This window comes from Nannobrachium achirus (genome assembly GCF_963921795.1).
Source record: "Nannobrachium achirus genome assembly, chromosome: 4".
NCBI classification, from domain to species: domain Eukaryota; kingdom Metazoa; phylum Chordata; class Actinopteri; order Myctophiformes; family Myctophidae; genus Nannobrachium; species Nannobrachium achirus.
The window spans coordinates 28,405,019-28,418,178 of NC_137813.1; the positions used below are offsets into that span (position 1 = coordinate 28,405,019).

The 13,160-nt window shown below is 43.8% G+C and overlaps 1 protein-coding gene across 1 annotated transcript; it reads right to left on the reverse strand.

The window, feature by feature from the left end:
* Positions 1-8,881: 8,881 nt before the first annotated feature.
* Positions 8,882-9,949, reverse strand: LOC308282807 (large ribosomal subunit protein mL46-like; the record flags this gene model as incomplete). The annotated part of the gene is made up of 2 exons (XM_080723194.1): positions 8,882-9,645; positions 9,922-9,949. The coding sequence occupies 2 exons, from the start codon at positions 9,947-9,949 to the stop codon at positions 8,882-8,884; spliced, it is 792 nt and encodes a 263-aa protein (XP_080579320.1).
* Positions 9,950-13,160: the final 3,211 nt, after the last annotated feature.

The window sequence follows — 13,160 nt, forward strand, 5'->3', positions numbered from 1 at the left end:
CACAGATGTCTTCCGCTCGAGTCAAAGCACGCGTGTAAGCAAGTTGCATGTCTTAAAACGAAACGAGTCATGACTTAAGCTCCGTTTGAAGTTTGAATTTTCAAACGCTTTGTATAGTGCCTCCCTTTGGCCGGTTGGAATAAGATTGATTTCAGTGATATTTTGACTAACCCTCTACATCTTTGCCAAATGCCATGAACGTGTAACTTTGCATGTATGATTTAGAGGCCGAAGAAGGAGATAGATTTTTACTGTTTTTCATATAATTCAAAATTCTGGGGGATCTAAAGGTCAAAGGTTAAAAGTCAGAGCGTAAAAGTTGTTCGGCATGAGGAGACGCATACGTGTATATGGGTTTCATGGCTGTACCTCAAACAGAGCATGAGCTCTACCTGTTCAAAGTTCGCACTTTCGAAGGCTTCCTACAGCGCCACCATTTGGCCGATTGCTGTAAAAAATAATAGCACACTTCGCCACTGTAAGCTGTAACACATTGATGTTTTTATTTTCATTTTCTGTCTGAGTATGTAGGAGTAGAAAGGAACCGAAGTTTTGAGGAGAACTTGATATGTCTGACTGATAGATAAATATTGACAATATCTAAAGTGTGCTCGCCTTACAGGCGAGCCCACAATAAAGTCTCCCTAGAACTATTAGTGTGTTGCCCTGTTAGGGCAACCACACTAATAATGACAATATGATATCTAAAGTGTGCTCGCCTTACAGGCGAGCCCACAATAATGACAATATCTACTAGAAAATATTGTTCCTTCGAAACAATTGTGGGCTCGCTTCAAGCCAAAAAACAATGGCTATAAAAGTACAAAATGTCAAGATCGTAGGCAATGCTCTCTTTGACGTTACTGACATAAAGTGGTAATAGAACTACAATGCAGACAAGCAGTGTAATTACATGAACTTAACGGTATGGACAATTAAATAAAAAATTAAAAAATTGCTGCAAGCAGCGCTAAAGTGGCCATGCCAGGAAACAGTAGGAAAGGAAAAAAGCAGGAAAAGCAAGAAAAGTGGGAAAAGAAATCAAAGAAAAACTATAAGCATTGTTCTTCAGAGAACAGGGCTCCGGCAGGACAGGTAGGTTATTTGTTTTGCCCTCCTGGTGGTGCTATAATAGGCCAATGTGAAAAGGGTGCCACATGTTCTTGGGCCTTTGTTTTAGAGGCAGAAGAATAATTTGCATAAAACTGCAATATTCATTGAATTATTTAAAAAGAATGTTTCCGTTTGGGGTTTTGAATAATTATTTTAGAACTATAGCCTAAATTAAAGCATTGGTAAATCTTAATGGATTTTATTTCTATTCTTCTTGTATTTGCATTTGTATTGTTAAATACATATTTGTAATCCCACTATGAACAGAGCAAAATAAAGGTGAGCTTTTCAAACAACGCCTCATTTTCTGAAATATTGCTGTAACGATAAATAGATTAGGTTTTCTTTAAAGTAAGAAGCCCTCTGTGAGTATCTGAATTCCACACGGCTGTTACCTTAAAACTCACAATTCATATAGTTTTTAGTGGTGAGCATCAGTTCACATATAATGAGTGGACAGAGTAGCTAGGACAGGTTGTTTCATCTGAATCTTTTGAGGGCCTTAACAGTCATGCCTGTGACAAAAAGTTACACCGTAACGGTTATGGCTCAAACTGTTTTCTGTGGTCGGGGACCTCCTGTCTGAAATGTGCACACTGTCCTGGTTTTCAACACACACACACACACACACACACACACACACACACACACACACACACACACACACACACACACACACACACACACACACACACACACACACACACACACACAGTAAAAGCATCCATCGGCGCTGTGTTTAAGCATCATGGTTGTCTTGGCTGGGAGAATCTCGATATTTCGACATCCCATTAGTCCGTCTAAGGTTTAAGGTTAGGGTTAGGTTTTAGGGTTAGGTTTAGGCATAGTAGCATTCATCAGGTTAGCATTCACCAACGCTGGCAGGTTAGCATTTCACCAGGTTAGCATTCACCAGCATCGGACCAATGGAACGTTGTACTATCGAACGTTGGAATAAAGCTATAAGCGCCTGTCTTGGCTCGTCTTCCTCAGTGTGTTTCACATCATCAACCAACAAGTGTCATGAAAACAGAGTCTTACCTGAACTCCAGAACAGCAGGAATATTATCCCTGTTTTATCCATGTCTGGATTCACTCACACTGGATTCTCAACTGGAACTGAACTGATCAACACTTGATGTCCTGAACTGAACTGCGCTGATCAACACTTGATGTCCTGAACTGAACTGCGCTGATCAACACTTGATGTCCTGAACAGCACTGATCGAGGCTCGCTGTCATCAGTGTCTTTATGTGTGACATGTCTGCTCTCCTTATCTGATCATCACATGGTTTCGCTGGAAAGTTGCAGCGTTCTTGATGACAGGAAGCTGAACCACAACCTGCCCTACATACGACAGAGGAGCACATATAGGCAGGTGACAAAATGGAGGATGTGTGAGATGGACGTTTATCACACCAAATGACTGCTGATGAGCATACCACAATCAAAATATAAATGAATGAATAAATGAAATATTGAACTAGACTGCACTCTGTCGAGGTGCCAACTTGTGTCTTGTGCACGTGTAGCCATAGGCCTATATGTGGATCATCACATGGTTTCGCTGGAAAGTCCCAGTGTTCTTGATGACAGGAAACCACAACCTGCCCTACATACGACAGAGGAGCACATATGCATCAAAATGGAGGAACACTGAAGTCTGCAGGTGACAAAATGGAGGATGTATGAGATGGACATTTATCACATGTGACTGCTGACCAAACGTGTCCTTGATGAACACACCATGTTCAAAATATAAATGAATGAATAAACAAAATAATGAACTAGACTGCACTCTGTCAAGGAGCCAACTTGCACATTGTGCACTCATGGTGTCAACAATAATCGATTCAACCATGCAAGATCTCACTATTTCCGTAGATAATGCATTGGTGACTTCAGTTCCTACTGCTAGAAACCTTGGTGTGGTCCTGGACAGCCAGCTATCATTCAAGGCACACATTGCATCAGTCACCCGGTCCTGTAGGTTCACACTCTACAACATCCGTAAAATCCGACCGTTCCTCACCCAGGAGGCAACGCAGCTCCTCATTCAGACATCTGTCATATCAAAACTTGACTATTGTAACTCTCTCCTCACTGGTCTCCCGGCATGTGCACTTAAACCTCTCCAACTGATCCAAAATGCCGCGGCACGACTGGTCTTCAACCAGCCTAAGTTCTCACATGTCTCTCCCCTTCTCCGCAGCCTCCACTGGCTCCCGGTTGCGGCCCGCACCGAATACAAAACACTGATGCTGACCTTCAAAGCAACCAAAAGTATGGCTCCTCCATACCTCCAAAACCTGATGAACCCCTACACCCCCACCCGTTCACTTAGATCAGCCAACACAGGGATGCTGACAGAACCCTCGTTAAAAACTCCAGGGCAAAAATCCACTCGTCCGAGACAGTTTGCCCTCCTGGCTCCCAAGTTGTGGAATAAACTCCCTGTCGCACTTAGAACAACGGACTCACTCGCTAGCTTTCGCCGTGGACTGAAGACTCACCTTTTCAGACTCCACCTAAACCCTTAGCACTACAGTAAAATCAATGACCATACATGAAGCTAGTTAGCATTTGTTTTTTGTTTTTTAGGTTTTTTAGAACTTTGATTATATTGTTTTTTTCTCTAGATAGATATCCATTTACATTGTTATATTGCTATTAATGTACTGACATATTATCTTGTTTATTATTGTGATGTTTTTTATCTGCTTATTGTAAGTCGCTTTGGATTAAAAGCGTCTGCTAAATGCCTAAACTGTAAACTGTAAACTGATGCATCGCGATTCAGCCATGCACAATTCTGAATCTATACAGCAATGTGACATAATCAATTATTAAAGCTGTTTTATATGGGGGTTGACACTGGCTGCCAGTGGCATGTAAATACAACTTGTGGGCAGGTGGAAATTGCTTTTTGCTAACCCAACGCTGCATGCATCACACCCCCACCTGGGTCCCACGATCATATAAAACAAAACGTTTTGTCACATGTGCTGTAGTTCCCTAGTCCCTTAAATTGACGAATGAAACAAGAATGCAATTATGTCTTCCATCCTTACATCTGTAACAGCCGAGTGTTCAGTCAATGAACGGTCAAAGCTAAGCTGAGTGTCAGCATAATGCATGTCAGGCAGATTTCAGATTTTCAGATTTTTATTGAAGGAATAGCCTCTTGAGATGCAGCATCTCATTTTCAAGAGGGACCCATAAAAACATGAAAAACAAAAGAACATGAACATTAGACAAATACGTACAAGACAAGAATACAGATACATTCATACACAGATAGCTTGCTCACCCTCTCCCACCCACCCCACCAACCACCCCACCATCAGCTGATAGAAGGGAGATAGGGGCACAATACAAATACATCATTGTGTAAATCCATACAGGTAAAGTCAGTTTAGTCCCAGTTGAAGGGATATTTCACTTAAAAAAAGGCTTCTGCCTGGGTTCGATCGACGCTGTGGGCGCTGGAGGCCTGTTCCCTCAGCGCCCACCTAGGTGGGGTTGTCGATAGGGCCTTTCTGTGTGGAGTTTGCATGTTCTCCCCGTGTCTCCTAGAGAGATACCCTCACAAAAAACATGCAGTAATCCTGGTCTCTATAATACCTCCCCCTGGCCAGCCGGGATGCCTGATGGAGGGGAAAGGAACTGGTTGGAATAACGTGTTCCTTCCCACGCTATGTCAAAACCGGGGAAATCCCCACTGTCAGGTGAAAAGAAGCAACTTGTCCTACTCATGCAGGGAAGGAAGCATGAGGTCAGTCGTCTCCCCAGGCGCGGCAGAGGGAGGGCGGAGCCCAGGATTACATAGGCAATTGGCACTGGGTGTAAATGGGTTAATAAATATAGAAAAAAGGAGTGGACCCAAGGTGGAACCAATTGTGGGACACGTTTCTTGACAACCAGGTAGTCAGACGGAGTACCGTGCAAGGCAACACACCTATTCTGAAGGTAGGCATTGAACCAGAGAAGGGAATTTCAATGGAATGGAGCTTATCAAGGAGTAGGTAGTGGTCAACTACATCAAAGGCCTTGGACAAGTCTATACAAATTGCTCCAGTGAGAAGGCCTTTGCCAGAGGATATCATTCATTCATTCATCATTGGTGAATTTTAATAAGGCTGTGGTGGTGGAAAATGTTGTCTAAAACCTGATTGGACTGGGGATAAGATGTTGAAGAGACTCAAATACTGTGAGAACTGATTTAAGATTAGTTAGATTTTAGATTATAGAAATGGAAAGATAGTTATTGGGATGGATGGGTCTCCATTTTTAAAAATGGGAGTAACTCTACCACATTTCCATATTGATGGAAATGAGCAGGTAGACAGAAAGGTTGAATAGGTCTGCACGGGGATACATTAGTGTGTGAGCAGCAAGTTTAATTCTGACATCTCGCCACCAGAATGCCTTTTGTTGTTGAAGTAGAGTTCTATTTTTTTTTTCTCTCCAGACTTTTTTTGTCCAGTTGGTCAGGCAGACCCTCCACAAGGAGAGTTCTACTGGACATGTTGACAGATGACAGTAGTAGGCTACTGTACACACACTGTCTGACTGTCTCTAAACAGGACAGGGTGGTTGTAACTTTGAAGGCCTACAGTACCCCTGTCTGTGCGTGATTGTCACTGCTTGAAAACACCCACCAACATTTTACTTTCACTTTTGAATTTCAGTTATTCCTCCTTTAACTTTGAATGACATTTGGGGCAGCAGAGGCTCTGAACACAGAGGGTTCTGGAAGGGTTCCCAGTTCGGTCCCGGGCTCCCCCAGGCTTAGTGTCGAAGTGTCCTTGAGCAAGAATCTGAACCCCTTGTTGCTCCCAGTTGCTCCCAATAAGCAGGTTGGTGCCTTGCATAGTTTCCTCCACCATCGGTGCATGAATGGGTGAATGCGTAATAATAAAGGCTTCATGAAATATACTGTAAATGCACCATTTATTTGATTCCTGCTGGTTCTATTTGGCAAACCACCACAGGTAAGACTACTTGTAATCGCCTGTTGGTGCTGTTAGGCTACTTGAAATAATGATTTAATATATAAAATATTCAGAAAGGTTGATGTGTACGTTTCATTTTAGTAGAAACAGCCTGAAGCCATGGCAGATCTCAACAAGTTATGCTGCACACACAGCACGGTAAGGGTGATTTAAGTTTAACTATAGGCTATACAGTAGGCCTATATCTTATTAGGTAGGCTAATAGGTACTGTAGGCTAGGTAATGTCTTTAGTGCATATTAAAAGCTGCAATTATTGTATTAACATAATATGCTCTGTGACGGCCCCCTGTGGCTTTATAGAGACACAGCGCCTAAAAATTCACGCCAACAATTGTGACAGCGACACCACTTCGGTTAAGTGAAGGTGGTTGGACCTCAAAAGTTCTATGTATGTTGGTTACAACATAGTGCGTTCGGAAAAGCGCACTCAACGCACTGGTGTGCCATGTTGTCGTTCGTTTATTCAGTGCACTTGGTGCGTTGTCGTTCGGAAATCCAGTGCGCGGCGCACCGGTGTGCTGAGTGCACGCACTGAGCGACCCTACTCAGAAGATGGGGTTTGACGGTGTGGTGCGTCAGTGCGGTGTTTTGATTGGTTCGTTTTCATGGCCATGTCTCGAGTGCTTCTCAGCTGTGAACAATGGAGGAAATGACCGCAAAATGCAGCATTTGCTGCTTCGTTGGTCGTTTGGGCTTGATAGTTTCACTTTCACACGCATCAACGTGTAAACTAACAGCAGGTTTACCAATGTTATGAATTACATCTCCTTTCAATATCAACGTTATGTTAGCAACTGCTGCTTTTCAGAAAGTTTACCTTCAGAGTTCAGAGTGAAAAAGCGCACAGCTGCCTCTTAACTGGTCCTTCGTGAACAAGCCACACTGAACGCACTCTCCAACGTCACACCCACTGCACTCACTACACTGAGCACACACCCGGTGCGGGTTTCCGAACGATAGTACGATACCAACGTTTTTGAGGAGAACTTGGTATGATAGATAAATAATGACAATATCTAAAGTGTGCTCGCCTTTCAGGCGAGCCCACAATAATGACAATATCTAAAGTGTGCTCGCCTTACAGCAAGCCCACAATAATGACAATATCTAAAGTGTGCTCGCCTTACAGGCAAGCACACAATGACAATATCTAAAGTGTGCTCGCCTTACAGGCGAGCCCACAATTAAAGGTGATACACCATGAAATTTCACTTTTCCTATTTTAAAACCTTTTTTTGGGGTCCCACTAGCACCTTCTATCCTCACAAAGTCCCATTTCTGACCGTTGTGTCTTTCTCTGGTTTTGAGAAGGCGAAGGTTAAAAGTATCCCACGGGTTCTCAAAACAGGCTATCCAGATTTGCTGCCGATTGTGACGTGGGGGGTTGCGCAGTTCAGGCCAAAGGTGGTACTGCAGCTGAAATGCTCTGAGAGCCATTCAAAAATGAGAGAGGCTCTCTCTTCAGGAGTGGTAATTTAGCCTCAAACCTTTTGAAAAACGTTTTTGGGACATAAACAATATGACATAAATATTTTTTAAATGCATGGTGTATCACCTTTAAGAATTCATAAAAATATAGAACTAAAACACATAGAAAGTATAGATCTAGAACACAGAATGTATAGATCTAGAACACAGATTTCATAGCTCTAGAACACTTGGAATGAAAATTCACCGCTTCACTTCGAACCGAGGTTTGATTTTTTAGCTACTCCTACAGATTTTATCCAAATCATATTAATCAATACACATCCTTCAATAAATTATGCAAAGCTATACAGTCCTTCACGTATCTTTAGAACCTGACTGATCAACTTCAAACTCGGCATGTGTATTGCTGAGGATCCGGGGGAGATCCGGGGGAGTACGGTGCATATGGTGTGAATAAATATAGATAAATCAGCAAATCCTCATATGAGGTCAGATTAGAGGTTAGGCTCTTCATAAATGGGGCATAAATGGTAAATGGTTCATTTATTATAGCGCCTTTATCCAAAGTCCTTTATATTTGTCCACTTCCACTTGTTAATAAGTAGGCTGCAGGGATTTTTGTCAGTGGCAGCCGAAAACGTGTTTCAATGCGCTAGACCCCTGGGAGATGGAGTGCTGAGGTGGAGAGCCACAGCTACCATCAGCTCCCAGTACTTACCGCTTGGCTTGACGCACCCAAACCATGCTACTCATTATGCTTAACCCATGACCTTGTGGTCCAAAGGTGAGAGCTCTATCAACACACAAATGACTTGGGCTGACATAGAACTCCATATTTGGGCAATTATGTCATCATTGTGAATACAATGAAGAAAAGAAAACATTCAAAGAATGTTTTCTCCAGATTAGGGACATTAAGATTCATGTGGTCAATTCGAACACAGGGGATTCCACGGTGCAGTCTAAAGCCTCTATCAGAGTCCAAGGTGAAGAGCTATTCACCGCAAATTTTAGGTGGAAAGCTTTCCACCTCAAGTCAGAAATTAAGTGGAAGCCATCATAGTCAGCCACGGTGAAGTCATATAACTGTGACTGACTGGTCTAGATCGACCAATCAGTGAACGGGGTGAAGGGCCGATCTGTCTGATAGTAAAAACAGAGAGATGTGTTGGGACTCGCGGTGGAAAGCTCTTCACCGCGAGTAATTACATAACGTTGTAGTTTTATGACTCAAAAAGACTACACCGTGGTGGATAGCTCTTCACCGTGGTACCGACTCTGATAGGGGGATACTTCAAGTAGGTTCTCTCTGTTTCTTAGTCACAGGTTGAGGACAAAGCGGCTGACCTTCTCCAGGTATGCTGGTTTGAGGTAGTCCTGCAGTTCACTCTTTTTCACCCACACAAAAGGAGGAGTTTCGGAAGATGGGGAGAGACTGGCACTGTCGGACAGGATGGCTTTGAAAAAGAAGATCTTGGCTCCAGCGAAGTTCTCAGTGTGCATGCCTCTGGGTACTTTGTGCTTATAGATGCCACAGGGGGTATTGCCCAGGAATGTGGCATGCAAGGCAGCCCCTGGTAGACTAGAAGCCAGAGCTCTCTCAGCAGTCTGTCTCAGGGTCTCTCCTATCTCCCAGCCGATCTGAGGAAGCAGCCAATATTTCTGGTCTCCAACCTTTTGCTCCACCAACAGAACCAGGGAGTCAGCCAAGCAGCGCTCCAATGAAGACATCTGATCTGATTTATCTCCGGTCCTGGGTTCAGTGGGCAGAAACTGCTTGAGTTTCTGTTCCCAGGCATCCTCCAGGTCCTGAGCCAACACAATGTCGTCGTCGCCATGGCGATCTTCCTCTTCCTCATCCGAGTCGTAATCACCTGATTGTTTACGCCTCAACCTCTCTGCGTCCTCCAGGAGACGCAGCTCATGGTCAGACAGTAGGCTCTTCTCCAGCTCCGTCTGATACATGAGCTGTGCAAACTGTTCCTCTATGGGAGTCTTGTCCTGGGAGATGACAGGGAGTCTCTGGAGGCAAACCGAACCCATTAACTTCCACTGCGACGCAACACTTTCAATTTTAGCTTTAGCTTTCAACGAAACACGGCACACAGAACATACTGAAACCCGGCGTAACGTCAGTGTTGTATTACTGATCCTTGTTCTCCCAAAATAATTGACAGAATGCAAACACCTACTCGCCACCCTGCCACAGGGTGCAGCCATCTTAGTTCTCCTACTGTTCCTCTCCTACCTTAGCCCTAGACTATAGCCTACCTTAGCCCCAAACCCTAAACCTAGACTGTTTTTCCCAAATAGTTCCACTCTGACATCATCAATATGACATCAATATGATGCAGTCTCACCGGCAGGTGAGTGGATCTCTGAGGTCATACTCACTCACATAGAGTTTTCATTTCAATGAATGTTGCTCACAAGCGCATGAAGCACATGGAAGTATGTCTACGAGCAGGAACATTAGTGTTTCAGTCAATAGAAGCATGCTCAGTAGCGTCCCAATTTCCCAAATGCAGATGTAGCCACCGTCAACCATATTCTAGCGGTTCTGGGGACTTGCTCTGACTCAACAATAACCATAACCAAGGAGTTCCCAGTATAGCTACACCCAAGTATGGAGTGTGTTGTCTAACATCAATGTGTCGTCATGGCATCAGCCGCAAACAAATCAGTCAGCTCCATATATGGGCATATACTGATGACATCAGCGATCTTCATATATGGACATAAAAGGACTGACAGATACAGAGATCTGGTTGTCCAGAGCCACATATATGCCACTATACCCATAAATGGTCTTCTTCTTTTCGTGTCTTCATAAAAGGGACAAGGACTGACAGCAATCTCTATAGTACTTACATGGACAGTGAATAGAGCTGTGAGGAAAAGTTAGAGGGGACACACGCACACACACCCACCTACTACAGCAGAATCATACGGTATATGTGAAGGGTGTTTTGCTGTGAGCAACCCACGCTTGCGCTCTCTGACATACTTCCCACTGTCCTGACCCACTTCTACCAGCACGCCTGCAAGAGGGGCATCTACCGATGGTGGAGTGGGCGTTCTGCTGTGCACGTGTTTCAAGATATGTATTATAAGAGATGGGGAGAGAGAGAGAGTGAGAACGAGAGAGAAAAAGAGAACTGAGTGAAGGACAGAGGACAAATACACTAGGAATGAGAGAAAAGAGGGAGGAAACAGTGTGTGTGCGTGTGTGTGTGTGTGTGTGTGTGTGTGTGTGTGTGTGTGTGTGTGTGTGTGTGTGTGTGTGTGTGTGTGTGTGTGTGTGTGCGTGCGTGCGTGCGTGCGTGCTTGTGTGGGAGGAGTTCACCGTGGTTCAGAGTGGTTTTATGAAATCCTTTCATTTTACAAACTCGATCTGAAAGCCTCACTTCAAGGTCTACTGCTCGACTACAACACAAATGTCCTTCAACGTTTTCCGCTGAATTTTCAAACTAAACTTACTTCAAGGGCCATGTGGCGAAACGCCACAGAAGCATGTCCAAAACCCTCACAAGTTATTTTTACGGCAGTGTTGGCTGGTTATTTTGTTGCGGACACCGAAAATAAATGACAAGACAAAGCGCTCTCACTCCTGCGGTCCTGTTCCCTTAATTTATAGTTGGTTACTGTGTGTCTATAACCACGGTTTTTCCCTATTTTGGGCAGGTCATGATAGGTGGACATTTTCACAAAAAATACATCTATAGATCACAACACGTTGCAATGTGTGAACAGCGAGCTGAGTTAAGATTTAAAGCTATACTGTGTAAGATGCTCAACTAGTGGTCAGTAGCCCTATAGCAAACCGCGTTCGCGTCTTTCGGCCGTTTTTCGTACCTTCACACCCCCACGTCTGCCTCCACCTCGCCGAGAGCTATCTTTAGAGGGGTCCCTGGTTCCTGTGCGTTCAGGCATTCCGGAGAAACGGACTCCTTCACCCTGCCTGGTAGGCGAGATTATCTTTTGAGTATAGAGACACACGGGCGACTATAAATATGGCCGCCATAGCGACCCCACTTCAAGATGCGCTGTGATTGGCCGGCAGTGTATAACCCTCGCTGTGATTGGCCGGTAGTGTGATGACGTAATTTTGCCGCGAAATCCGGTCCCCGGTCAGAATCATAGAAAACATATTTACAGAAGGCTTTAGGGGATGAAATTAACGGAGTTGGTGTTCTAAAACTTTAGCGATTTAACAGTTAGGACAATTTTATGATTTGTTTTATAAAAAAAGTTACATGGTATAACTTTAAGAGGGGGTTTTCATTGCAATCCAACGTTATTGGCTGATTTACAGAAGAGGACAGGTGACCTGATATGGTTAAGTTAGATGTGTGACAAGATACAATCCCAAGTCGCACATTTTGCCACTTGCAGGTGCCTTTGGCATCCGATTCTGATGCTGAATCCTATGGATACCCTTTCACCAGCTTGACAATGAGGCTGGGCCCCGAGAGTCACAATGATTGGTTCGCGGTGGTCTTAGAGCTGAGTTTACATGGTATTATGCCTGAGGCATCACATTCTCACCCCAACTCATCCCATTGGAACTCGTGAAATATGGCGGCTTGAACAAACATTGACAAAAAGTTCCCATTGACGGAGTCCTTGTCTGGTATCGCGACGCCCCAGCTGCCTTAAAGCTAAAGCTCCAAACAGCCCAAAACAAACTAATTAGGGTTGTGCTTGGTCTCCCTCCTCTGACCCACCTTACCGAGCATCACCACGAAAGCGTGGGGTGGCTCAAAGTAGCTGACAGAGTACAGCATCTTGCAATGGGCCTGGTGTACAAGATACACTACACCTCCAAGATTCCCATGTACCTGACAAACTACTTCTTAAAGGTCAAGGATGTTCACGATCATAACACCAGAGGCAGCTCCACTAATCATCATCAGCGTAGATTTAACACTAAACAAGGCGCTAACTCGTTCTCCTGCTATACCATCAACATGTGGAACGCCCTTCCACAAGCCCTAAAGGAGAGCAAATCCCTAGCCTCCTTCAAAATTGGTATGAAAAGTCACCTTCAGACAGCAGCTACCCGTGACTTGTAAATAGACTAAGCCCCCATGCTCCCCCCCCCCTTTTTCTTTGTATTCTGCCTTTTGTATTTGATGTTATGCTTTTGAAACTGATATTATCCTAGATAAAGTACTATGTTCTATCCGTCTGTCTTTCAATGTTATATGAGATACTTAAAGTGTGGTTCCTGTGGAAATAAGCCTCGGCTTTCTAGGATCTCCTTTTAGTTGACCTTGTACCAGTGATTTGTACTGTCATGAAACTGTACTTTTTTCTATTGCAAACTTCTAATAAATTCTTCAATCAATCAATCAATCAATCCCATGCAATGCTATTTTGTGTAGAACTACAAGAAAGTTTCAGGTCTCTGCAAGCTGATTTTCGTACTGAACTGAGAATAATTTAATCCAATGAAACAAATCTATATTTTGAAAAATAGTTGGTCGTACTGTCAAGAATGCTGAGAGTTGTATGCAATAGAGAATAGACTAAACATGACTGACCATTGGCATGGTCATTTAAAGTTTAGTCTTGCGTAGCCTGACGTTCAGAGATC